Source organism: Malus sylvestris, chromosome 5, assembly GCF_916048215.2.
Source record: "Malus sylvestris chromosome 5, drMalSylv7.2, whole genome shotgun sequence".
NCBI lineage: Eukaryota > Viridiplantae > Streptophyta > Magnoliopsida > Rosales > Rosaceae > Malus > Malus sylvestris.
This window is the reverse complement of record NC_062264.1, coordinates 47,097,227-47,124,735: the sequence shown is the minus strand read 5'-3', so window position 1 is coordinate 47,124,735 and position 27,509 is coordinate 47,097,227. Positions and strand designations below refer to the sequence as shown.

Below are 27,509 nucleotides of genomic sequence, written 5' to 3'. Positions count from 1 at the left end.
TAAACCCTAAACCCTAAACCCTAAACCCTAAACCCTAAACCCTAAACCCTAAACCCTAAACCCTAAACCCTAAACCCTAAACCCTAAACCCTAAACCCTAAACCCTAAACCCTAAACCCTAAACCCTAAACCCTAAACCCTAAACCCTAAACCCTAAACCCTAAACCCTAAACCCTAAACCCTAAACCCTAAACCCTAAACCCTAAACCCTAAACCCTAAACCCTAAACCCTAAACCCTAAACCCTAAACCCTAAACCCTAAACCCTAAACCCTAAACCCTAAACCCTAAACCCTAAACCCTAAACCCTAAACCCTAAACCCTAAACCCTAAACCCTAAACCCTAAACCCTAAACCCTAAACCCTAAACCCTAAACCCTAAACCCTAAACCCTAAACCCTAAACCCTAAACCCTAAACCCTAAACCCTAAACCCTAAACCCTAAACCCTAAACCCTAAACCCTAAACCCTAAACCCTAAACCCTAAACCCTAAACCCTAAACCCTAAACCCTAAACCCTAAACCCTAAACCCTAAACCCTAAACCCTAAACCCTAAACCCTAAACCCTAAACCCTAAACCCTAAACCCTAAACCCTAAACCCTAAACCCTAAACCCTAAACCCTAAACCCTAAACCCTAAACCCTAAACCCTAAACCCTAAACCCTAAACCCTAAACCCTAAACCCTAAACCCTAAACCCTAAACCCTAAACCCTAAACCCTAAACCCTAAACCCTAAACCCTAAACCCTAAACCCTAAACCCTAAACCCTAAACCCTAAACCCTAAACCCTAAACCCTAAACCCTAAACCCTAAACCCTAAACCCTAAACCCTAAACCCTAAACCCTAAACCCTAAACCCTAAACCCTAAACCCTAAACCCTAAACCCTAAACCCTAAACCCTAAACCCTAAACCCTAAACCCTAAACCCTAAACCCTAAACCCTAAACCCTAAACCCTAAACCCTAAACCCTAAACCCTAAACCCTAAACCCTAAACCCTAAACCCTAAACCCTAAACCCTAAACCCTAAACCCTAAACCCTAAACCCTAAACCCTAAACCCTAAACCCTAAACCCTAAACCCTAAACCCTAAACCCTAAACCCTAAACCCTAAACCCTAAACCCTAAACCCTAAACCCTAAACCCTAAACCCTAAACCCTAAACCCTAAACCCTAAACCCTAAACCCTAAACCCTAAACCCTAAACCCTAAACCCTAAACCCTAAACCCTAAACCCTAAACCCTAAACCCTAAACCCTAAACCCTAAACCCTAAACCCTAAACCCTAAACCCTAAACCCTAAACCCTAAACCCTAAACCCTAAACCCTAAACCCTAAACCCTAAACCCTAAACCCTAAACCCTAAACCCTAAACCCTAAACCCTAAACCCTAAACCCTAAACCCTAAACCCTAAACCCTAAACCCTAAACCCTAAACCCTAAACCCTAAACCCTAAACCCTAAACCCTAAACCCTAAACCCTAAACCCTAAACCCTAAACCCTAAACCCTAAACCCTAAACCCTAAACCCTAAACCCTAAACCCTAAACCCTAAACCCTAAACCCTAAACCCTAAACCCTAAACCCTAAACCCTAAACCCTAAACCCTAAACCCTAAACCCTAAACCCTAAACCCTAAACCCTAAACCCTAAACCCTAAACCCTAAACCCTAAACCCTAAACCCTAAACCCTAAACCCTAAACCCTAAACCCTAAACCCTAAACCCTAAACCCTAAACCCTAAACCCTAAACCCTAAACCCTAAACCCTAAACCCTAAACCCTAAACCCTAAACCCTAAACCCTAAACCCTAAACCCTAAACCCTAAACCCTAAACCCTAAACCCTAAACCCTAAACCCTAAACCCTAAACCCTAAACCCTAAACCCTAAACCCTAAACCCTAAACCCTAAACCCTAAACCCTAAACCCTAAACCCTAAACCCTAAACCCTAAACCCTAAACCCTAAACCCTAAACCCTAAACCCTAAACCCTAAACCCTAAACCCTAAACCCTAAACCCTAAACCCTAAACCCTAAACCCTAAACCCTAAACCCTAAACCCTAAACCCTAAACCCTAAACCCTAAACCCTAAACCCTAAACCCTAAACCCTAAACCCTAAACCCTAAACCCTAAACCCTAAACCCTAAACCCTAAACCCTAAACCCTAAACCCTAAACCCTAAACCCTAAACCCTAAACCCTAAACCCTAAACCCTAAACCCTAAACCCTAAACCCTAAACCCTAAACCCTAAACCCTAAACCCTAAACCCTAAACCCTAAACCCTAAACCCTAAACCCTAAACCCTAAACCCTAAACCCTAAACCCTAAACCCTAAACCCTAAACCCTAAACCCTAAACCCTAAACCCTAAACCCTAAACCCTAAACCCTAAACCCTAAACCCTAAACCCTAAACCCTAAACCCTAAACCCTAAACCCTAAACCCTAAACCCTAAACCCTAAACCCTAAACCCTAAAACCCTAAACCCTAAACCCTAAACCCTAAACCCTAAACCCTAAACCCTAAACCCTAAACCCTAAACCCTAAACCCTAAACCCTAAACCCTAAACCCTAAAACCCTAAACCCTAAACCCTAAACCAAATAAACCCAAATAAACCCTAAACCCAAAACCCTAAACCCAAAACCCTAAACCCCAAAACCCTAAACCCTAAACCCTAAACCCTAAACCCTAAACCCAAACCGAACCATGCCCACCCCTACCGCTGCACCATTTAGGTTTGAGTGAAACCACATCTGAAATTGAAACTTTTGGCAGTGTGGTTCAGTGCAGTTTTGAAGCCAAAATCAAAATGAAACTAAACCATTTGGTTCGGTTTTGTGCGGTTTCCAAGTGTTTTGGTTTGGTTTTGGGAAGAAAAAAAATGTACAGTTTAAAATTTACACCTATATACGCATAAGACGGTCTTATTTTTCAAACAATACATGTTTATACCTATCTAATGCAAGTGTTAATTTATGCTGAAAATTAATAAAATAGGATCATCTGCATATTTTCACTTGGCCACGAAGGAGATTTGTATTTTGCAGCAAAGGCTGATTAGCATACTAAGGCCCGCATTGAACGTGTAAATGAGGAGGATGGGAGAATTGTTTATAAGTCAGCACACTATATTTGCTTGTAACAGTTGACATATATTCCAACTCCATATATATACACACACCTGTTTTTGCACCTTTAAATGTTAATTACTAATATGGTAAAATACCAAAAACGTTGTATGTAAATTTGCACCAATAAAATTACATGTTAATCCTAATGCAAGTGTTAATTTGCACTATCTACTGATAAGCTTATGGTTTTCAAATCTAGGAACATGGTTTGTTATGGAGAAGCTGGGGTTGATTTTGTTAATCTACTATTTAGTTTCCTACAGAAATGCAAGATAGCTCTATCTCTTCGAAAGCTTATAGTTATCAAATCTAGGAACATGGTTTGTTATGGAGAAGCTGGGGATGATTTTGTTAATCTACTATTTAGTTTCCTAAAGAAATGCAAGATAGCTCTATCTCTTCAAAAGGCTGCATAGATATGTGATAATTGTCGAATAGAATAGGGGTGGAAGGAATGACATTCTAGTGGTTGAGTCTAATACTAACCATATAGACTCTAACAAACAACCATATAAAAATGACATTTAATTTGAGGTGCAGTTTTGGTTTCGATGTAGTTTTCAAAAGCCAAAATTGAAACCAAATTGTTTCCTACTTTGTGGTTCGATTTCAAAACCGCAAAACCGAACCATTCGGTGCGGTTCGATTTGATTCGTGTTTCGGTTTCGGTTTTCGGTTTCAAGTGCCCACCCTGGGTACCATATTTTTGTTGACGTGGCTGTTATCCCATGTAACATGGGCCAAAATATTTAATTATTATTTTATTATTTTATTTAAAATATATAAAAAAGATTTAAAGGGTACTAAATTAATTAATAAAACTTTTTATTCTTTATTCGTTTATTATTTAACATTTTTTTTAACGTATGACTTTGAAATGAAAAATAAGTAATTGAATGAAATTAAAATATTTTTAAAATATTTTAAAGACGTTGTAATTTACCTTTATCATATTTTAGTTGGGCCCAAATTTTGAGTTTACTGAGTTTCACGGCACAGCCGTACAGGGGTGTTTCGTGAAGAAGTTGAGCAGCAGCAGGACAGCTAATGGCGATGGAGGATGAACACCAACTAATGGCGATCCAGATATCTCCGGCGGATGCCAATGGGACCACTCCAGGGAAGGAGCAGCAGGCCGCTGGGGTTGGCATTCTTCTCCAGATCATGATGCTTGTCCTCTCTTTCGTCCTTGGCCATGTCCTTCGCCGCCACAAATTCTACTATCTTCCTGAGGCCAGCGCTTCTCTTTTAATTGGTATAGTATTTCTCCTAGTCCTTTTTTTTTCCCTATTTTTCCATCGTCTCGTTGCGATTGATCGATTAGGGTTTGGCCTTGACTGACCCATCCTTTGTACTATTTTATTTTCAGGCTTAATTGTAGGTGGACTTGCTAGCATTTCTAATACGGAAAATAGCATCAGGTCAGGTCCCTCCTTCTATATGCCTTGCCAATGGGCCCAATACCAATACCAATATTATACAAAGAGGGAATTCAATTCAAATTCAATTCAACAATTTAATTAACAATTATTTCTTCCCCTTTCTGTTCCTTCTTTGTTTCAGGGCCTGGTTCAACTTCCATGAGGAATTTTTCTTCCTATTCCTCTTACCTCCTATCATATTATATCCAAACTGTTTCCCTGTTTCTATTATTTTTTGTCTTCAAGTATTTCATTTCTTGCTTCAGTTTACCTTGATAGGCTACTACATAGTACATGCTGTTTTCCTTGACGCTTTTTGCGCTCACTCAGTCGGGCTTCAGTCTCTCACCTGTAAGTTTTCTGAATAATTATTTGTAGCTCCGAGATAACATGCGTGTTTGCCTTTTGCCTTGCAACCCATCTCCTTTTAATCTTATTTACTGTTATTGTCCCCTTCTTCGCAGAAGCCTTTCTTCTCCAACTTTGGAGCCATTGTCACCTTTGCTATCCTAGTGTCACGGGCCATGTGTTAAAAACAAAGAAAATGCCCAAGACATCAATATATCTAAGCCCATGAAGCCATGTCTTCATGGAAGCTTCTGGAACGTCCCGGAGAAATCAAGAACGTGGCGGAGCATTCAAGATAATCTAGGGCATTCCGGAACATTCCACACAAGTGTACATATTTAAGCCTCACCTAGAATAATCTAGATTAGGCAAGTTGTATCTAGAACTATGCTAGATATTTTTGGATGTAAGTAGGGGATTCTAGAACCCTCCATTGAGGAGGTGACTTAGGCCTATAAATAGGAGGTAAGGCCATTTGGCCAAACCATCCAAGAATTGTAAGCAATTGTAAAGTTCTCCTAAGTTTCAATACAAAGCTTCCTTTCTCCCATCTTCTAAGTGATTTTAGCATTCTCCAAGCTATCTTAGCTTTCTTTGTGATTCGATCCGGGGAAGCGAGGCTTCGAAGGCTTACTTAGCTTGTTCATCGAGGTATTCAAGTCTAAGCGCCGCACGGGCGGAAGGCTTAAAGAGTCATCCCGTGACAGCTGGTATCAGAGCCAAGCTCGTGAATCACTTGAAGGAAAGTAGGATATGGCAAGTGGAGAGATGGTGTCCGGAGTCTCCGATCTAAGGGAGCGTACTGCCGAGGTCCAAGACGTTGCCAAGAGCAAGCCAAAGTTAAAGGACTTGCAAGCATCGATGGAGACCATGGAAGAGCGACTCGAGAAGGTGGAACGAACCATACTCGAGTTCGATACTCGACTTGATGAGGACGTTGTCGACAAGGAGGAAATCCAAACCATGGTGGACAATGGTAAGGATGAACTGCGTGGCTTGGTGGAAGGGCTACGAGATGAGCTCCTTGGCGCTCTCAACACCATGGCAGACAAGATGCGGAGGGAATTCCAGGTTCACCTTGACAACATAGAGGCAAGGTTTGTGGCACTTCAAGAAGAGATAAAGGACACAAGGGAACTTAAGGGAGATGTGGCGTTTTGTAAAGAAGCAGTCGTGAAGCAATTCGTGCAAGGGCCGAGGGAAATCAAGGCGTTAGACTCCAAGGTAATCGACTCCTTTAAACCCAAATCCTATAATGGGAAGAGGGAAGCAAAGGAGCTCGACACGTTCGTGTGGAACGTGGAGCGATACTGCAAGTACCTGAAGCTTGAAGATGACGAGTCCAAAATCTCAACGGCAACCATGTTCTTAGCTGACAATGCCCTTATGTGGTGGCGTCGCCGAAGCATGGAGATTGAGCAAGGTACGTTCTCCCTCACTACTTGGGATGAATTTAAGAAAGATCTTATGTTGCACTTCTATCCCCAAAATGCCAAGTACGAAGCCAAGGAGAAACTAAGGTGGCTCAAGCAAACGGGGAGCGTCAAAGACTATGTCAACGCCTTCGTGAGCTTGTTATTCGAGGTGCCCAACATGTTAGAGGAAGACAAGCTCATGTACTTCATGAGTGGACTGCAAAATTGGGCAAAGCTCGAACTACAAAGGAGACACGTGCAAACATTGTCTGATGCCATTGCCGCTGCCGAATCCTTGATTGAGTTTAAATCAAGCCACCAAGGTGATTCCAAGTCCACGGGGAAGAAGGGTAACCATGAGAGAAGTTGGGGAGAACATAAGCCGAAGGACAAGGCCGAGACAAGCAAACCGAAGGAGAAGAAAGCCGATAAGCATGACAAAGGCAAGGGTAAGTCTTGGCAACCCACTTGTTACCTATGCGACGGCCCTCACATGATGCGAGATTGCCCACAAAAGAAGGCCCTTAAGGCCATGGCTTTCAAGGAGGACAAGGCCGGGGAGAGTAACGATGCAAGTATGGGATGCATCCGTCTACTGAATGCCATCCAGACAACCCTCCCACAACCTAAGGCTCAAGTTGGGGGAGGATCATTGTTCGTCGACGTCAAGACTGGTGACAAGACGACGCGTGTGTTGGTGGACACGGGAGCAACACACAACTTCATGACGTCGGAGGAAGCCACAAGGCTTGGCCTCCGAGTCACAAAGGAGCCTGGTAGCGTGAAGACGGTAAATTCCGCTGCCACCTCCATTGTTGGAGTTGTGCGTAATGTGCACGTAGACATTGGCACATGGAAGGGAACGATCGACTTCACCGTAGTCAAGATGGACGACTATGGCGTAGTCATTGGGTTAGAGTTCATGGACAAGGTACGAGCCTTTCCCATTCCCTTCTACAATATTTTCTGTATCCTGGCCGACGGAAGACAACCTTGCCTGATGCCATTGGAAAGGCAAGCCAAGAAATGTACCCAGCACTTGTCGGCAATTCAATTTGCCAAGTCTTGGAAGAAAGGCGAGGCCACATTTCTTGCAACCCTAATGTTGAATGAAGGGGAGGAGAAGCACGGGCCTTTGCCGAAACAAGTGGAAGACGTCCTTGTGGAGTTTGCGGACGTGATGCCTAAGGAACTGCCAAAGAAGTTGCCACCAAGGAGAGAGGTCGACCATGCAATTGAGTTGGAGCCTGGTGCTAAGCCTCCCTCCAAATCACCTTATAGGATGTCGCCACTCGAGTTGGAGGAATTGAGGAAGCAACTCAACGAGCTACTTGATGCTGGCTACATCCAACCCTCCAAGTCCCCATATGGTGCACCCGTCTTGTTCCAACGCAAGAAAGAAGGTAGCCTAAGGTTGTGCATCGACTATAGAGCATTGAACAAGATTACCATCAAGAACAAGTACCCACTTCCGTTGATCGCCGACTTATTCGATCAACTTGGTGGAGCAAGGTACTTCACAAAGTTAGATCTTCGATCGGGATACTACCAAGTGAGGATAGCCCCTGGAGACGAATCGAAGACGGCGATGGTGACCAGATATGGATCGTTCGAGTATAAAGTCATGCCATTTGGTCTGACCAATGCCCCCGCAACATTCTGCACATTGATGAACAAGGTATTCCATCCTTATCTTGACAAGTTTGTCGTGGTTTACATTGATGATATCGTTGTCTATAGCAAGACATTGGAGGAGCACGTCAAGCACTTACGCATAGTGTTCAAGACCCTTCGGGAGCATGAACTCTATGTCAAGAAGGAGAAATGCTCCTTTGCCACAAAAGAAGTAGAATTTCTTGGCCACAAGATAAAGGAGGGGAAACTTATGATGGAAAAGGGCAAGATCAAGGCCATTCAAGAGTGGGAACCGCCGACCAAGGTACCAACACTACGATCTTTTCTGGGGCTAGCCAACTACTATCGGAGATTCATAAAAGGGTATTCAGTCATAGCGGCACCCTTAACAGACCTTCTTAAGAAGAACAAGGCATGGGAATGGACGGACCGGTGTCAAGAGGCCTTTGAGAGGTTGAAGAAGGCCCTAATGGAGGAGCCTGTACTAAGGTTGCCCGACCTTAGTAAGCCATTCGAGTTGCACACTGATGCTTCCGACTTTGCCATAGGAGGAGTGTTGATGCAAGAGGGACATCCAATAGCCTATGAAAGTCGCAAGCTAAACAATGCCGAGAATAGGTACACGACCCATGAAAAGGAGATGACCGCCATCGTCCATTGCCTTAGAGTTTGGAGGCATTACTTGCTTGGTACCCCATTCGTCATCAAGACGGACAACGTTGCCACTAGCTACTTTCAAACCCAACAAAAGCTCACACCTAAGCAAGCAAGGTGGCAAGAGTTCTTAGCGGAGTTTGATTACAAGCTAGAGTACAAGCAAGGAAAGGAGAACGTGGTGGCCGATGCTCTAAGTAGACGAGTAGAGTTAATGGCTACGGTACTCAAGCCGCAAAGCCACCTCTTGGGCCGTGTCCGAGAAGGTTTATCACATGACGTCCAAGCCAAGAACATTGTGGAGTTTGTCAAGGATGGGAAGACAAGAAGGTTTTGGCTTGAGGACGGCTTGCTATACACCAAAGGCAAGCGGATCTATGTCCCAAAGTGGGGAAGCTTAAGGAAAGAAATCCTTAAGGAGTGCCATGACTCAATGTGGGCAGGACATCCTGGCACTCACCGCACGTTGGCTTTGGTGAGCGATGCTTATTATTGGCCACAAATGCGGGATGATGTAGATTCATACGTGAAGACTTGTCTTGTGTGCCAACAAGACAAAGTGGAACAAAGGCAACCGGGAGGACTGTTGGAACCACTTCCCACCCCATTAAGACCATGGGAGTGTTTGACCATGGATTTCATCACACATTTGCCCAAGACTGATGGATGTGGATCTATCTTCGTCGTGGTCGATAGATTCACCAAGTATGCCACTTTCATACCCGCACCCGTGGAGTGCACAGCCGAAGTAGCTGCACGCTTGTTTCTAAAGCACGTGGTGAAGTATTGGGGTGTTCCGAGGAGCATAGTCAGTGATCGAGATGCTCGCTTCACGGGTAGATTTTGGAAGGAGCTCTTCAAGCTACTTGGCTCAAAGTTAGACTTCTCCACGGCTTTTCATCCCCAAACTGATGGACAAACGGAGCGGGTTAATGCATTGTTGGAGACTTATTTGCGGCACTATGTTAGTGCCAATCAACGAGATTGGGCTAAGTTACTTGATATTGCCCAATTCTCTTATAACTTGCAACGTTCGGAGTCGACGGGGAAAAGTCCGTTCGAGTTGGCTATAGGGCAACAACCCTTGACCCCGAACACGGTCGTGACTGGCTACACGGGGAAGAGTCCAGCCGCTTTCAAAACCGCTAAGGAGTGGCAATTAGCCCATGAACTTGCTCGAGCTCATTTGGAGAAGGCTTCAAAGAAGATGAAGAAATGGGCGGATCGCAAGCGAAGGAATGTGGAGTTCCAAACTGGCGACCAAGTCTTTGTGAAGCTCAATGCGTCTCAGCACAAGAGTACTCGTGGCTTGCACAAGAGCTTGTTGCGGAAATATGAGGGACCATTCCCTATCATCAAGAAGGTTGGCAAAGCCGCGTATGTTGTGGAACTCCCACCCCGCCTCAAGTTTCACCCGGTGTTCCATGTAAGCAACTTGAAGCCTTATCATGCAGACAATGAGGAACCAAGTCGAGGTGAGTCTCATCGAGCACCCCCTTTGATGACGGAGGCATTTGACAAAGAAGTGGAGAGCATTGAAGCTAAGCGTGTCGTGGTGCGACCAAGACAACCAAAGCATGTGGAGTACTTTGTCAAATGGAAGGGGCTACCATACTCCGAAGCAACATGGGAGAAGGAGACGTCCTTATGGCAATATAAGGACTTGATTCAGACATTCGAGAGGCAAGAGTCGACGAGGACGTCGACGGCTTAAGTGGGGGAGGATGTCACGGGCCATGTGTTAAAAACAAAGAAAATGCCCAAGACATCAATATATCTAAGCCCATGAAGCCATGTCTTCATGGAAGCTTCTGGAACGTCCCGGAGAAATCAAGAACGTGGCGGAGCATTCAAGATAATCTAGGGCATTCCGGAACATTCCACACAAGTGTACATATTTAAGCCTCACCTAGAATAATCTAGATTAGGCAAGTTGTATCTAGAACTATGCTAGATATTTTTGGATGTAAGTAGGGGATTCTAGAACCCTCCATTGAGGAGGTGACTTAGGCCTATAAATAGGAGGTAAGGCCATTTGGCCAAACCATCCAAGAATTGTAAGCAATTGTAAAGTTCTCCTAAGTTTCAATACAAAGCTTCCTTTCTCCCATCTTCTAAGTGATTTTAGCATTCTCCAAGCTATCTTAGCTTTCTTTGTGATTCGATCCGGGGAAGCGAGGCTTCGAAGGCTTACTTAGCTTGTTCATCGAGGTATTCAAGTCTAAGCGCCGCACGGGCGGAAGGCTTAAAGAGTCATCCCGTGACACTAGGAACCTTTATAGCTTCCGTTGTTACTGGTATTCTAGTGTAAGTTTTTGTTTCCACTTTCCATTCACAAAATCTTTTCAGAATATTACAGTTTTTTTTACCCCATACGTCTAAGGTAGATCAATCGGTTCCTTTTCCTATTGCAGTTACCTTGGTGGTCTAATATACCTCACCTACAGACTTCCATTTGTGGAGTGCTTGATGTTTGGTGCACTTATATCAGCAACTGATCCAGTCACCGTCTTGTCCATCTTTCAGGTGGTTATCTGGTCTATTTAAATTTTCACAATATTCCATGGTAGAGTTTACTTCGGTGAACTCAAGTTACACAACCAAACATGAAAGTGAAACATTATTGAATCGTTTCCAGGATCAAGAAATATCATGGAAACATTATTGAAGATGCCTTAACCAAAAATGTCTGGATCCTCCCCTTCCCCCGCACTCCACCCAAAACGACAAATAAAACACCAATATAGCTTGTCAAATTGCAATCAGTCATATTGTTATCTAAATTTTTCAGCACTAATGTAGTTTTTTGTGATGGTCCTTTATTGCAGGAACTTGGCACAGATATGAACCTGTATGCTCTGGTGTTTGGAGAATCTGTTTTGAATGATGCCGTATGTTTTTATTGTTATTTGTTTATGATCCATGTTCTTGATGTGTACTTCTTTTATCTAAAGATTGACCTTGTGTACGTTATGAAATTGTTGGATTGTATGCCCGCCAATCAACAGATGGCAATTTCCTTGTACAGGTATGTAGAGTAAATTGTTATTGTACCTATATTTTAGAATATTGTGCGAATTTCAGTTCTAATTAAACTGGTGTTCTGCTATGCAGGACAATGTCCTTAGTAAGAAGTCACGCAACATCTGGAGAGAACTTCTTCATGGTTGTTGTCAGGTTTCTTGAGACCTTTGTGGGTTCCTTGTCTGCAGGTCAATATATATCTGTCTTACAGTCAACTAATGAAGTACTTGATTTGCACTTGATTTTGTACGTATCAAAAGCAAATGTTCTAGTAATAATAATATATTTTTGCTTCATCTGAAAATGTATCTTATCACCTGTGTTTGATATATTTGGAAAGACATTCATGATTTTCCAGTCTAGAAGTGTTAAGTTCTGTGATGTCAAGTGTTGTGATAGGGTATAAGCAGGATAAGTCATAGCAAGGGTAGGGGGATGTTAGGGTAGAGAGAGTTTGCCAACACCCATATTTGAGTTATGTAACAGGTTTTACATATCTCCTGGAAATAATTTGTTGTGGTATCCTACTAAACCTCTTATACTGTACTGCAACTGCTCTGTTGTAACTCGTTAGTAAAGTAAACCTATGAGTCTCAGTTATATAATCGTCACTTAACAGCAATGACTCCTTTTTTTCTTTGCCCTCAGAAATTACGAGAGCAGCACATGCTTTATTTATCTAGATGTTGAATTACTGCTGCATTTTGTTTTCTCAGCTACTAACATACATTGTGTGTTGCTTTACAGGTGTTGGAGTTGGGTTTACATCTGCTTTAATATCCTTTTTTATCAAGTAATAATTTTCCATTATGTTTTGAAAATCTTTTGTTGATTCCATAAAATAAAAAAGGCTTCTGGTGGTAGATTTTATTGTGAAACCTTAATTGTGAAAACCTTTTTAAGTATGCAGGGTTGGATATTGACAAGTGAGTGATGCTTTTCTAGTTTCTACCATTCTTTGCCAACCTTTGTATGGTTACAACTACGGTAGAAATAACACAGTTGTCTTGTTATCCTTTCAGTCTACAAAACTTGGAGTGCTGTCTTTTTGTCCTCTTTCCATATTTCTCGTAAGTGATCTTCTTGACCCTTTTTCATATTATGTAAATTAGTTTCAAGGTTTTCTCCTTATATGAAAAATGATGTAGAACTATCTTCTGTCTAGTTACATGCTTGCGGAAGGTCTTGGCCTGTCTGGTATTGTATCAATATTGTTCACAGGAATGGTAAGTGGAAGAACTGAATTTTTTTTCTTTTTAATATATCCTACGGTAAAGCTGTGTCATGGACAAACTGGTGTTCTGTTTTAGGTCATGAAGCATTACACGTATTCAAATTTATCAGAAAACTCTCAAAGATTTGCTTCTTCCTTTTTCCATTTGATATCATCACTAGCGGAGACATTTGTGTAAGTGATCTCTTCATTGTCTTTATTACATAACAAGTATTTAAGCTGTTCTTTACACATGACACCCCACGCTTGTTTTGAAATGAAAAACCTTAATGTTCAGGTTTATATACATGGGCTTTGATATTGCCATGGAACAACATAGCTGGTCGCATGTGGGGTTCATTTTTTTTTCAATTGTATCCTTTGAATTAGTAGTCTAAAGTTAAAAGTTCTGTGAGACTTTAGCAACTGAAACTTCCTATTGTTCCTTAACTTCGTGCATGATTGCCTCAGATATTTATTGTAGTTGCAAGGTATGCTTCCTTTATGTTATCTGTGATGAGACTTTGGTCACAATCTTATTTTAGTAGTCTTTTAATTTCTATGCATCTGTTGCTTCATTTTCCATTTTGTATAAATCGCTGTGTTTTGGTATGAAAACTCTTAAATCAGTTTGCCAAATGATTTGTGCAGGGCAGCTAATGTTTTTTCTTGTGTGTATTTGGTTAACTTGGTTCGACCTGCACACAGACAGATACCTTTAAAACACCAGAAGGCACTTTGGTACGGTGGTAAGAAGAGCATAAACTTGCTGATCATTCTGAATTTATTCACTTATGATATTCATAATGCATTATGGGATTGAGTAGGACTTCGAGGGGCCATGGCATTTGCCCTCGCTCTGCAATCAGTTCATGATCTCCCAGAAGGACACGGCCAGACTATATTCACTGCAACCACTGCCATAGTGGTTCTGACGGTACACAAACTGATCCTTGTCATCAATTTAGAATCTTCTTCCAAATGTCTGGTGAATATTGAGGACATATTTTACGTGATGGATATTTGTAGAGTAATACATCATCTTGCCCTTTGTTAAAATACTAGTCATGAATTGAATCTGAATTCAGCACTTCGTCAATATATTGCATCCCATGCCCTTGAACTTTTCTAATGATACCAATAACTATTTTACGAAATTAAAAAGCTGGTAACAATATTATTGTTCTTTATAAAGAGGAAAGTAATCAAAGAAACAGAGTGGCAAAAGATAATTCAAGGAGAGATAATTTCGTTAAATCAACCAACTATACTCTATCGAATTTCAAAGAACATATTATAAAGAGGAAAGTAATCCTAACCTTACTAGAAATAGAAATGTAATATTAATCCTACTACAAACTGGACAATAATAAGTAATGGAAACTAAGAAATCAAATAGGAAACTAAATTAAAAAAAAATTGCTAAAAAATTATTCTGCATCAATACCTTTGCTTATGCCAAAAAAATTACTGACTTGTCTGGAATAGACAATTTTATTTTGACTAACTGAAATTTGTTATGAAGACCTGCCTTGTGAACAAATTGGAAAGCCATGTGTTTGAAAAAAAAATGTTAAATGGCAATGCTAGCAGCACTAGCTTTGAACATATACATATTATTTGATTGCAGCCTCATTTGTTGTCTTGGACAGACACGTAGAGAAACTTGGTAATTTGACACCTTGCATATCAGGAACGAGGAATTACCAATTCGATGTTTATTCTTTTTGGATGAATGAAACATCTACAAATATATATTATTCAAGTATATTTGTTTTGTGAGATGCATATGATATTGTTCTTCTGACTGAGTTGTAACCTTCGGACCCATTTTTTAGGTGTTATTAATTGGAGGTTCAACCGGTACCATGCTGGAAGCTTTACAAGTAGTAGGTGATGGCATTGAGGGTACTTTGGGTGAAGTAAGTTCTAGCTCTAGAAAAAGAAAACGAAAATATGTTATGCATAATTACTTGTTCTTTGTATTTTAGGAACCATAACAAAAGAGTTCGATGCATATTTGTGATGGCCAAATTTGCTACTTGGATCTACTTTATTTATTTCAGAAAAGGAAGGAGCATTTGTGTAGGGATTTGGTTCACAATCCCTTAAAAAGTTTCTGGACATTGGTTATAGTAATGTAACCTTAGCCCCACAGGATAAGAACTGATGTGGGTCATTCTGATCATCCAAGGCTACTATTTACGTAGGGACATTCTTTTGATCCCAAAGAAGCGATTGCTTATCGTCTCTAATCTCACATATGTACGAAGGTTTTTAGGTCCTTTACTTTCCTGCTGTTGCCTTTCCCTGTCACAGGGCACAGTAGACACCATGCTGACAGATTAGGACTCTGATACATGACCTACAACCACAACCCACAACTCTCACACCAAGTTATCTAGTGCCTTGCATATATAGTAGCATAGTTTCTGTGAGAAAATCAGACAGAGGTTTATTGAAGTTGGTTCTCTGTTTAGCTAATGGCTGACAGAATTTTAAATAGACCCTGCATCCCCTTCCTGACATAGAGGGCAAGCTTTAGATTGTAAGAGAATCTCTCTGTTTCTGCCCTGTCATATCTATGCTTTAGAAACTCCCTTGGGAATAACAACAGGTAGGTCTGTTGAAGGGGTTTTGATGAGAGTGGGACACAGATATAGTATTTAATATACATGGTCATTGATTTCTGGTGAGAATTGGACTGATTGGGACTACCTCAGACAGAAATTTAAAAGTTAAAATGGAGCCAAACCAGCACTTTTGGACATGTTCTGAAGTTACGTGCAAGATCTCCTTTCAAATATGTGCAAAGATGTTTAGCGTCCCTCCTCTATTATTCTACACAATTATCTTTTGCAACATTTAATGAGTCCAGCTCATTTAATATCCTATTTAGATTGATGGGTCACATGGTGAATTGTGATAACAATTCTACTTTCATGATCACTGATTTTACCAACTCATCAAAGCTGACTATTTTGGATATGTGTACATATATTTCCCCAGAGTTTCGAAGGGAACAATGGCTATATTGCACCATCTTATAATGACGAAGGATCATCGGGGAACAGGATCAAGATGAAACTGAAGGAATTCCATCAGAGGTAACCATTTGGTTGCTACCTTCATAGAGGAACCTGGCTTTCATTATCTATTTATTTGCTAAGCATCCAGTTTTGCCCTCCACCCTTTTCTCTTGCAGCACAGCGTCATTCACAGCTTTAGATCGAAACTACCTCACGCCATTCTTTACAAGTCAGAATGGTGATGAAGAGGATGAGCTTGGTAAGAAAGAAATGACATGAATCCCCGTTTCCACTTTATGAATAGTGAGTATTTAATTTCCCTATCTTAATTTGTTTTCCTTTTTTGTTTTCATTTTCCTAACAGATGAGCCAATGCCTGGCTCTACAAGAGGGGGTTTCCATGGCCATGGCCAACAGTCTTGATGATTCAGTTTTCAGAAACAAATATGGTAGAGGATGAAGTCAACTTTGTATATAGACTTGCGCCATCAAAATGGCTTCATAGATGGAATCATGAAGGCTCAAATCCAACAATATTAGTAAACATTTTTTTGTAGTTATTGATCCCCTACACCTGATGTATTGATAGATCCACCTTCTAATCTCATGATCCAAATCGTTTGTTTTTTGTCATTTGAGATTTTATTTGAGTGAGAACTTAAGAAATTATCGATTCATTCATGTGATACATTACTGAGAGGGCTCCAACAAATAATTAGGTTAATACCCTTGATTAATTAATTAAATTACTAAAACAGAATATCATTTACTATGCGATGCTAAAATAGTGAGAAGAGTGGTTAGAGGAATGAGTGCTGCATTCTTGGGTAAGTGTCTTTGTGGCACATTACTCGTATGTCCAAGACGTACACAAATGGAACAAATTGAGATCCTCTTTGTAGCCCACTGTTCGGAGCTCAAAGATCAAGAAATTTGAACCGTTCAAGAGAGAGATCTAGGTCCTTGTTTTGTTGTGTGAGATAAGTTAGCGGAATAGATTAATAAGGACTATAGGATTCAATTTGAATGGTCCAGATTCTAGGTCCTTGGGTTTTTGGACAATGAGATATATAGAGGATGAACTCAAATGGAATAACTCGCTTTTAGGCTTTGCACAGAAACTTCAATGGACATGTAGCATGACACAGAAACTGTAATTTGTTTAGTAGGCTTGAGTGTAGCAATAGTCCTTGAATTTTACTCTGAGTTTAATTTAGATCATGAACTCTCATATTAGTTTCTTTAATTCTCAAATTTAACAATGTGTTGCACCATTGGTCCTTTTTACTAACTTCATCTATTTCTTCATTAAATTTAAGAATATATTAGAAACTTTAACCTTAAACTTGAAAAAACAATAGAAGAAACTAAAAGTAAAATAAAAGTCTATAAAATAATGACTAAAACTTAATACAAAATGAAATTGAAATATAAAGAGACGAAATAAAAACGGAACGCGATTTCATGTGTATTCATTTTTCTCATAAAAAAAACTTTGTTTTTAAGTTTTTCTTTTCTTTCTTATTTTCTCATTTTTAGGGATGTGGGATGAAGTTCTTAAATATATCACTCGATTTAATGAAAAAATATACGACGTTAGTGAAAATGACAAATGTGATTCCAACATATTATTAAGTTTGAGGGTTATAGAAACTAATATAAGAGTTCAAGGACTAAAATTAATAAAGGGATAAAATTTCAAGACCATTACTACAATTAATTCTATTTAATAAAACGGTAGTAATATTTTTTTTACGTGTAAATAGAATGCTGTATCCACTTACTACTACAGTCTAGTATTATTTATCTTCACTTGCAAGTGAGAGGTCTTAGATTTTATTATCGCCAAAGATAAATTTGAACCACATTATTATTACTAGTTCATTATGAGGCTAAGTGACACACCCTAACCCGAAGACTAGGACGTGCTGGCCGTCACGTAAGTGTGACGTAACCATAACGCAAGCGGAAACGATTTAATAATAAAATACGAGTCAACGAAAACCACTAATTTCAGTTATTTACAACCTAGCATTCTATGTGCATAAAAGTGTACTAAACACACATAAACAGAGCATAAGCATCTAGGTGCAGTCAAGTAGGAACATAACTATTTTACAACACCCTCGGGTGAATCCTACATTTATTTAGTCTGTCAGAACGCCGAAGCAGTCCTCGTAGGCCACCAACGCCTCAACTATCAACTAGAACCTGGAGGGGCGAAAAACAGAAAACGTGAGTGGGCGAAAATCAATCTTTTCCAAATCATTTCATAAATCCACAATTATAACCCCTTTTTGGAAAACCTGTATACTTTCCCAGAAAAATAGTATATAGCATATATATCTCAACTGTCTCAATCATCAATCTTATGACAGATTCAATAAAGAATGTACCATGCCAATTTCAACAGTTTAGTATGAATGCATTAACATAATATAATCAGGTAAAAGAAATAATCAATCGTAGGCCCTCTAATAGCCCTGAACGATTGAACCTAGAGCTCAACATCTATCAATCTCACTCTCTGCCGGAGTCACTCCGCGTGACCTGTCCGGCCTTCTGCACATAAGTCGGAACTACCTAATGTAGTTTGAACGACTCATGGTAATATTCGCTCTAGTGCTTCTCTCATCAATCATCTGTATACAATAACCTAAGGTCACCCACCAGTCATAATCTCACTAACACTCTACGACTGGCCCGTCGTACCCACTCCGCGTGGACTGTACGACCAGCATCTACTTGGATCCAAGGCGAGCGTGCGATGCGGTGAATACTATAAGCACTAAACCATGGTGCAGGATATGAGCTCAATATATCATCATCATCATCATAATATTAATTAAATACTTACCTGTGCTTCCACAGCACCATCATACATATATGCATCATACGACAGTTCATAATATCCATAATATTCTATGCATGGCAATCACATCATATTTCATTTCATTTCAATATACTTTTCATTTAAATTTGATTTCTGGGGAAATCGAGTATATAGGTATATATAAAAACAAATGCCCACTCACTGGTATGTCGCCGGGTCGTAACCCCCTTGACGCCCCTGGATGTGCTCGTCCTCGTTAAAAGTTCCACCTAGAAGTGAAATAACTTAAAACAATCATTTAACGCACATTTAACGCACCTAAACCAAACTAGGTAATTAATTCTTCATACGATGCTCAAATTGGGTATATGAATATACCACAGTGACCTACACAACCTCAGGATCATCCCCAAATTTTTAAAATAATTTTTGGAGTCCTCACGCGCCCCCACGCGCCTGACGTGGCACGGACCTACGCGCGGCCCACGCGCGGCCACGTGACATGCACACTGACGGCTACAGTGAACGGCGTTAGAGAATATTCCGTCAAATCCTAGTATATTCCGTTAAAAACTAACGGTTTCCGTTAAAGTTAACTAACGGCGTCGGAATATTCCGTCAAACTTGACGGAAGATTCCCTGTCTTCTCCGGCGAGTCACCGGTCGCCGGCGACTGTTCGCCGGTTTCTGGAAAAATTTCAAATCTACTATTCTCCTTCGTTTTTCAACCAATTTCTTCGCATTTTATACCAAAATGAAGCATTTAACAAGTACTATCACGTTGGAAGGGTTTTAGGGCCTAAAAACAACTAGATCATACCTTCCAAAATTCCTCAATTTCGGCCAAACTCGAACCCGACGATCCCGACGTCCATTTTGTTCAAACGAGGCACTCCGAGCCTCCTTAGGACTTCCTAAGACTCGTGGTGATCTTGCTTTAGCCTAAAACACAACCAATTTTAAGTTCGTGAACAGTGTCATTACACGGGGTGTTTTGAAACTAGGATTTCAGAAATGAAACTTACCTGAAACTTATACCCCCGTGCTCGTGAAGTTCCCAAGATCACGAAGATGATCTTAGATTGGACGTTGGTGCACGTTTGTGGTTGTTCTTGGTGTTTGTCCGAGAGCTTGAGAGAGTTCGAGAGTAAGAGAGAGAGAGTGTTTCTGAGGGAGAGATGAGGAAGAAAGAGGGAGAGAGACAACCTACGGGTTTTGGGGAAGGATTTCAGGAGGTGGGGATCCCACCTAAGTCCAATACAAAATTATTAGACCAAACAAATGTAAATCTAAACCCTAGTTTAAGATCTTAGTGTAAAACAAATACCAAATTTACGCACCTTAATCCCGTTTAAGGGCGTTTTTGTAATTTCACGTCCTCGGTATTTAGTAATTCTGGGACGGGCTGTGACAATCTCCCCTCCTTATAGAATTTCGTCCCCGAAATTCCAATCACTAACCAGAACATCAAAAGTCATAGAATAACCTCGGATACATAACTCTCATTCGTTCTTCTGTTTCCCATGTAGCTTCTTCAGCTGAATGGTTTCTCCACAATACTTTTACCAAGCTCACGGTCTTATTCCTCAAAGTCTTATCTTTCCAATCCAGTATAGTCACTGGTTCCTCATCATACGTCAAATCCGGATTAATTTCCAATGGTTGAGGAGGAATCACATGTGAAGGATCTGACACATAATGCCGAAGCATCGAGACATGGAACACATTATGTACCTTAGACAACTCTGGAGGTAGCTCCAACCTGTAAGCAACTTCACCAATCCTCTCAGTGATCTCATAAGGTCCAATGTACCTGGGACTTAGCTTTCCTTTCTTCCCAAAGCGAACCACACCTCTCCAAGGCGATAATTTCAGAAAAACATAGTCGCCCACATTATACATTCTGTCCGTGGTATGTCGATCCGCTAGGCTCTTTTGTCTATCCTGGGCCACTTTCAGGTTAGATTTAATTATCTGAATATTCTGAGTAGTCTCATCCACAATCTCTGGCCCTTCAAGTATTCTTTCACCGACCTCTGACCAACATAATGGCGTACGACAAGCTTTACCATAAAGTGCTTCAAATGGAGACATTCCAATACTCGAATGAAAACTATTATTGTAGGCAAACTCCATCAAATCCAAACGATCATGCCAAGAATCACCAAATTGCATCACAGAGGATCTCAACATATCCTCGAGTGTCTGAATAGTTCTCTCTGACTGACCATCTGTCTGTGGATGATAAGCTGTACTGTAAAGCAATCTAGTACCCAAAGCTTCTTGAAAAGCTATCCAAAACTTAGAAGTAAATCTTGGATCTCGATCAGAAATAATATTCACTGGGACACCATGATACTTTACAACCTTCGATATGAATAACTGAGCCAACTTATTTAAAGAATACTTCTCCCTTACTGGAATAAAATGTGCTGATTTGGTAAGTCGATCTACAACCACCCAAATGCCATCAAAACCATTTTGTGTACGTGGCAGCTTATACACAAAATCCATCGTTATATTCTCCCATTTCCACTGGGGAACGGGAAGTGGTTGCAATCTCCCAAACGGCTTCTTTCTTTCAGCCTTAACCTGCTGGCAGACAATACACCTACTAACATATTCCGCAATCTCCCTCTTCATACCCGGCCAATAATAGAATGGTCGAATGGTATGATACATTTTAGTTCCTCCTGGGTGCATAGCATAAGCCGAACAATGTGCTTCATCCAAGATTTCTTTCTTCAGTTCCTCATTATTAGGCACATACATCCTGTTCTCTTGCATAAGCATACCATCTGATCCTCGGATCTTGAGATCTTTCTTCTTCCCTTCATTTCTTAAATTGATCAATTCTTGAATCTCTTCATCCCACGATTGAGCTGCAAGCACCCGATCAATTAAAACTGGCTTGACTTGAAAACTGGCAAGAAAAGCTTCACTTTGCTCTTCCAATTCTAACTCTACTCCAGTAGATCTCAACTCTGCCAGAAGAGAAACACGACTGGCATACAAAGCATTAAGTCGCCCTTGAGGTTTTCTACTCAGAGCATCAGCTACCACATTTGCACGACCCGGATGGTACTCAATCGTGCAATCATAATCACTTAACAATTCCAACCATCTTCTCTGACGAAGATTAAGATCATGCTGAGTGAAAAGGTACTGAAGGCTTTTATGATCTGTAAAGATCTTACATTTCTCGCCATAGAGATAATGTCTCCAAATCTTCAAAGCAAACACAATAGCTGCCAACTCAAGATCGTGAGTCGGATAGTTTCTTTCATGAGTCTTCAACTGCCTAGAAGCATAGGCAATCACTCTACTATGCTGCATCAAAACACAACCCAAACCATTCAAAGAAGCATCACTGTAGATCTCGAAGTTACCGTTATCATCAGGAAGTACTAACACAGGTGCATGAGTAAGGCAATACTTCAACTGCTGGAAACTTTGCTCACAACTTTCATCCCATTCAAACTTAACATCCTTCCTGGTTAACTTCGTTAATGGCAAGGCAATCATAGAAAAGTCTTGAACAAACCGTCTATAATAACCTGCTAAACCAAGAAAACTCCGCACCTCAGTGACCGTTCGAGGTTGTTCCCAATTTTCCACTGCTGCTATCTTTTGAGGATCCACTTGAATTCCTTGAGCTGATACCACATGTCCCAAAAATGCCACTTGATCCAGCCAAAATTGACATTTACTAAATTTGGCATATAACCGGTGTTCCCTCAATTTCCTTAACACCAAGTTAAGATGTCGAATATGGTCTGATTTCGACTTAGAATATACCAGGATATCATCAATAAAAACAATAACAAACTTGTCAAGATATTCCTGGAATACTTCATTCATCAATCTCATGAAAGCTGCAGGAGCGTTCGTTAATCCAAATGGCATCACCAAAAACTCATAATGCCCATAACGAGTCCTGAAAGCTGTTTTATGAACATCCTCATCTTTAATCTTTAATTGATAATACCCAGACCTCAAATCGATCTTAGAAAACACACAGGCACCTTTGAGCTGATCAAACAAATCATCTATACGAGGCAAGGGATAACGGTTTTTAATCGTCACCCGATTCAATTGCCTGTAATCAATGCACAATCTCAAAGTTCCATCTTTCTTTCTTACAAACAACACTGGAGCTCCCCAAGGTGAAGAACTAGGCTGAATGAAACCTTTATCAATTAACTCTTGCAATTGAATTTTCAACTCTCTTAATTCCGCTGGTGCCATTCTATAAGGAGTCAAAGAGATAGGGTTCGTACCTGGAAGCAATTCAATCGAAAATTCCACATCTCTATCTGGAGGCAACCCAGGTAAATCATCTGGAAATACATCAGGATAGTGTCTGACTACTCCGACTTCCTCCACACTACCGGAATCAACATCATTTAACACCACATGTGCCAAGTATCCCTGACAACCCTTGGATAACAATTTCTTCGCCCTTATGGCTGAAATAACACCATGCCTCACCCCACTTCTTTCACCCACAAATGTAACCTCAGGTAGTCCAGGACGAAGAAAAGTAACTGATTTCCCGTAACAATCTATATGGGCGCGATTATAATGCAACCAATCCGCCCCTAAAATCACATCAAAATCCACGATGTCTAACGGGATAAGATTAGCAGGCATAATGACATTATCTACCATCACTGGACACCCAGAGTAAAAACTATCAACATAACATTTATCCCCTCTAGGCATAGCAAACTCTAAATCAAACCCTAGAGGTGAAGGATGAGGTTGCGTTATTTGAGCAAATGTATGAGAAATCACAGAGTGTGTAGCACCACAATCAATCAAGACTCTAGCAAAATGACCAAGAATATTCAACGTACCCATAATCAAGTCTGGATGGTTCTGAGCATCTTGCAGCGAGATGTGGTTAACACGTCCCTGAGCTGGCTGTCGTCCTCCACGACCTCTGCCACTCTGGTTACCTCGTCCCTGATGAGTACGTCCTTGACCTGCCTGGGCAGGCGGCCTAAACGACCCTGTACTACTAGCAGCAACTCCGCTCTGTTGGGGCTGACCCCCCTGATACCACTGAGATCCGCTAGCTGGTATAGACGGATATGAAGTATAACCTCCTTGATCCTGAGAATATCCACTCTGAAAATAAGGATCCTGGGAATAGTGATACTGTCCCGGAGCATAAGGAGCAGCATCACCCTGATAGTGATAAGCACCACCACGACCACCCTGGCCATAACTGCCTGAATTAAAGTTCTGTTGAGTCGGTGCTGATGTTGGCATAACAGGCTGCTGGGGCCTCTGCTGATTCTGGGGACAATACATAGCTCTATGTCCTGTCTGACCACATGTAAAGCATGCACCACTGCTTCTCCTACATTCCCCATGATGTCGGAAATTACAACGGCGACATAACGGAGGACCCGAATTACCAGCACCACTAAAGCCTCTCTGACCAGAAAATCTAGGTCCATTACCAAATCTACCACCTCCTCTCCTCGGACCTGTGGCACTAAATCCACCACTGGAAGAACTCGAACTCATTCCACTTTTCTTGAAATTCTGCGTCTGACGAGGTCCTGGAATGGAAACACCTTTACCTTTCTCATTTTTCTTCTGACCATTACCCTTATCCTCTTCATCCTCACTGTCCGGAAGATTATCAGAGTCTTCCATCCGGACCAGAATCTCAAAATACTCATGATAATCGGCACAGGGAAGTGCATTGGCAAACGTTCTGTACTTCTTCTTAGATCCTAGCTTGAAACGACGAAGCATTTCTGCTTGATTACCCGCTAAATCAGAATCATAACGGGATAAATCAGTAAACTTCCTGTAGTACTCATGTGCAGACATATTTCTCTGCTTCAGACTGGTGAATTCCTGTTTCTTGCGATCTATATATTCCGGAGGAACAAATCTCTTCATAAAATTTTCCTTAAATACCTCCCATTCGGCTGCCCTTTCAGGTGCCATGTGCCTCGACTGATTTATCCACCACGCAGCTGGCTCACGGCCCAAAAACCAGGTGGTAGTCTCCACCCATCTATTAGCTGGCAGGTTTCCCTGACTTTGCATCACTTGAAAGGTCTGCTCAATTCGATCCAACCACTTTTCTGCCCCTTCATAACCTTCATTTCCCTCAAAGGTTTCCAATTTCAGATTATACATCGTCTCTACGGGCGTTCTCTGAGGAGGACGGATATTAGCCTGAAAAGCTTGAGCCATTGCTGCCCCTAACTGAGTTATATCAGGGAAATTAGGCTCAGCAGCACGGCGAGGATCTCTACGAGGCGGCATAATTCTGACAGAAAACATAACAAAATCAATAGAAGAACTCATTAGTTATACAGGACTGCAACCTATGCTCTGATACCAAACTGACACACCCTAACCCGAAGACTAGGACGTGCTGGCCGTCACGTAAGTGTGACGTAACCATAACGCAAGCGGAAACGATTTAATAATAAAATACGAGTCAACGAAAACCACTAATTTCAGTTATTTACAACCTAGCATTCTATGTGCATAAAAGTGTACTAAACACACATAAACAGAGCATAAGCATCTAGGTGCAGTCAAGTAGGAACATAACTATTTTACAACACCCTCGGGTGAATCCTACATTTATTTAGTCTGTCAGAACGCCGAAGCAGTCCTCGTAGGCCACCAACGCCTCAACTATCAACTAGAACCTGGAGGGGCGAAAAACAGAAAACGTGAGTGGGCGAAAATCAATCTTTTCCAAATCATTTCATAAATCCACAATTATAACCCCTTTTTGGAAAACCTGTATACTTTCCCAGAAAAATAGTATATAGCATATATATCTCAACTGTCTCAATCATCAATCTTATGACAGATTCAATAAAGAATGTACCATGCCAATTTCAACAGTTTAGTATGAATGCATTAACATAATATAATCAGGTAAAAGAAATAATCAATCGTAGGCCCTCTAATAGCCCTGAACGATTGAACCTAGAGCTCAACATCTATCAATCTCACTCTCTGCCGGAGTCACTCCGCGTGACCTGTCCGGCCTTCTGCACATAAGTCGGAACTACCTAATGTAGTTTGAACGACTCATGGTAATATTCGCTCTAGTGCTTCTCTCATCAATCATCTGTATACAATAACCTAAGGTCACCCACCAGTCATAATCTCACTAACACTCTACGACTGGCCCGTCGTACCCACTCCGCGTGGACTGTACGACCAGCATCTACTTGGATCCAAGGCGAGCGTGCGATGCGGTGAATACTATAAGCACTAAACCATGGTGCAGGATATGAGCTCAATATATCATCATCATCATCATAATATTAATTAAATACTTACCTGTGCTTCCACAGCACCATCATACATATATGCATCATACGACAGTTCATAATATCCATAATATTCTATGCATGGCAATCACATCATATTTCATTTCATTTCAATATACTTTTCATTTAAATTTGATTTCTGGGGAAATCGAGTATATAGGTATATATAAAAACAAATGCCCACTCACTGGTATGTCGCCGGGTCGTAACCCCCTTGACGCCCCTGGATGTGCTCGTCCTCGTTAAAAGTTCCACCTAGAAGTGAAATAACTTAAAACAATCATTTAACGCACATTTAACGCACCTAAACCAAACTAGGTAATTAATTCTTCATACGATGCTCAAATTGGGTATATGAATATACCACAGTGACCTACACAACCTCAGGATCATCCCCAAATTTTTAAAATAATTTTTGGAGTCCTCACGTGCCCCCACGCGCCTGACGTGGCACGGACCTACGCGCGGCCCACGCGCGGCCACGTGACATGCACACTGACGGCTACAGTGAACGGCGTTAGAGAATATTCCGTCAAATCCTAGTATATTCCGTTAAAAACTAACGGTTTCCGTTAAAGTTAACTAACGGCGTCGGAATATTCCGTCAAACTTGACGGAAGATTCCCTGTCTTCTCCGGCGAGTCACCGGTCGCCGGCGACTGTTCGCCGGTTTCTGGAAAAATTTCAAATCTACTATTCTCCTTCGTTTTTCAACCAATTTCTTCGCATTTTATACCAAAATGAAGCATTTAACAAGTACTATCACGTTGGAAGGGTTTTAGGGCCTAAAAACAACTAGATCATACCTTCCAAAATTCCTCAATTTCGGCCAAACTCGAACCCGACGATCCCGACGTCCATTTTGTTCAAACGAGGCACTCCGAGCCTCCTTAGGACTTCCTAAGACTCGTGGTGATCTTGCTTTAGCCTAAAACACAACCAATTTTAAGTTCGTGAACAGTGTCATTACACGGGGTGTTTTGAAACTAGGATTTCAGAAATGAAACTTACCTGAAACTTATACCCCCGTGCTCGTGAAGTTCCCAAGATCACGAAGATGATCTTAGATTGGACGTTGGTGCACGTTTGTGGTTGTTCTTGGTGTTTGTCCGAGAGCTTGAGAGAGTTCGAGAGTAAGAGAGAGAGAGTGTTTCTGAGGGAGAGATGAGGAAGAAAGAGGGAGAGAGACAACCTACGGGTTTTGGGGAAGGATTTCAGGAGGTGGGGATCCCACCTAAGTCCAATACAAAATTATTAGACCAAACAAATGTAAATCTAAACCCTAGTTTAAGATCTTAGTGTAAAACAAATACCAAATTTACGCACCTTAATCCCGTTTAAGGGCGTTTTTGTAATTTCACGTCCTCGGTATTTAGTAATTCTGGGACGGGCTGTGACACTAAGTCTACCTCTTAGTATAGATTATATAGTTTTTTTTTTCAAAAAAATTAAAATAAAATAAATTTGTCTTAAG

The 27,509-nt window shown here is 41.1% G+C and overlaps 1 protein-coding gene and 2 long non-coding RNA genes across 6 annotated transcripts; 1 reads left to right on the top strand and 2 right to left on the bottom strand.

Annotated features, from left to right (window-relative positions):
- The first annotated feature begins 4,096 nt into the window (after positions 1 to 4,096).
- Positions 4,097 to 16,510, top strand: LOC126623741 (sodium/hydrogen exchanger 6-like). 4 transcript variants are annotated; one of them, XM_050292721.1, is made up of 23 exons: positions 4,097 to 4,393; positions 4,508 to 4,559; positions 4,702 to 4,761; positions 4,886 to 4,910; positions 5,024 to 5,072; positions 10,882 to 10,918; positions 11,026 to 11,137; positions 11,440 to 11,502; positions 11,620 to 11,639; positions 11,726 to 11,823; positions 12,383 to 12,411; positions 12,530 to 12,561; positions 12,658 to 12,705; positions 12,801 to 12,861; positions 12,946 to 13,043; positions 13,147 to 13,222; positions 13,320 to 13,339; positions 13,500 to 13,597; positions 13,676 to 13,785; positions 14,687 to 14,770; positions 15,858 to 15,955; positions 16,054 to 16,136; positions 16,242 to 16,510. In XM_050292721.1, the coding sequence occupies exons 1-23, from the start codon at positions 4,186 to 4,188 to the stop codon at positions 16,298 to 16,300; spliced, it is 1,620 nt and encodes a 539-aa protein (XP_050148678.1). In that variant the 5' UTR covers positions 4,097 to 4,185; the 3' UTR covers positions 16,301 to 16,510. The 4 variants fall into 4 exon arrangements, with proteins under 4 accessions (XP_050148678.1, XP_050148679.1, XP_050148681.1 ...); XM_050292722.1 differs by lacking the exons at positions 13,147 to 13,222; positions 13,320 to 13,339; XM_050292724.1 differs by lacking the exons at positions 5,024 to 5,072; positions 10,882 to 10,918; positions 11,026 to 11,137.
- Positions 16,511 to 24,963: 8,453 nt separating this feature from the next.
- Positions 24,964 to 26,953, bottom strand: LOC126623742 (uncharacterized). The gene is made up of 3 exons (XR_007623865.1): positions 26,842 to 26,953; positions 26,224 to 26,290; positions 24,964 to 25,399 (listed from the first exon to the last, which is right to left on the bottom strand). It is a non-coding gene; the product is annotated as an uncharacterized LOC126623742 (long non-coding RNA).
- Positions 26,954 to 27,044: 91 nt separating this feature from the next.
- LOC126623743 (uncharacterized) lies at positions 27,045 to 27,420 on the bottom strand. The gene is made up of 2 exons (XR_007623866.1): positions 27,362 to 27,420; positions 27,045 to 27,269 (listed from the first exon to the last, which is right to left on the bottom strand). It is a non-coding gene; the product is annotated as an uncharacterized LOC126623743 (long non-coding RNA).
- Positions 27,421 to 27,509: the final 89 nt, after the last annotated feature.

Coding starts and splice junctions, on each gene's coding strand:
- LOC126623741 (XM_050292721.1), top strand. CDS start 4,186: ATGGCGATGGAGGATGAACACCAACTAATGGCGATCCAGATATCTCCG. Junction 11,640..11,725: donor ATGGCAATTTCCTTGTACAG/GTATGTAGAGTA, acceptor TCTGCTATGCAG/GACAATGTCCTTAGTAAGAA. Junction 13,044..13,146: donor TCACTAGCGGAGACATTTGT/GTAAGTGATCTC, acceptor CTTAATGTTCAG/GTTTATATACATGGGCTTTG.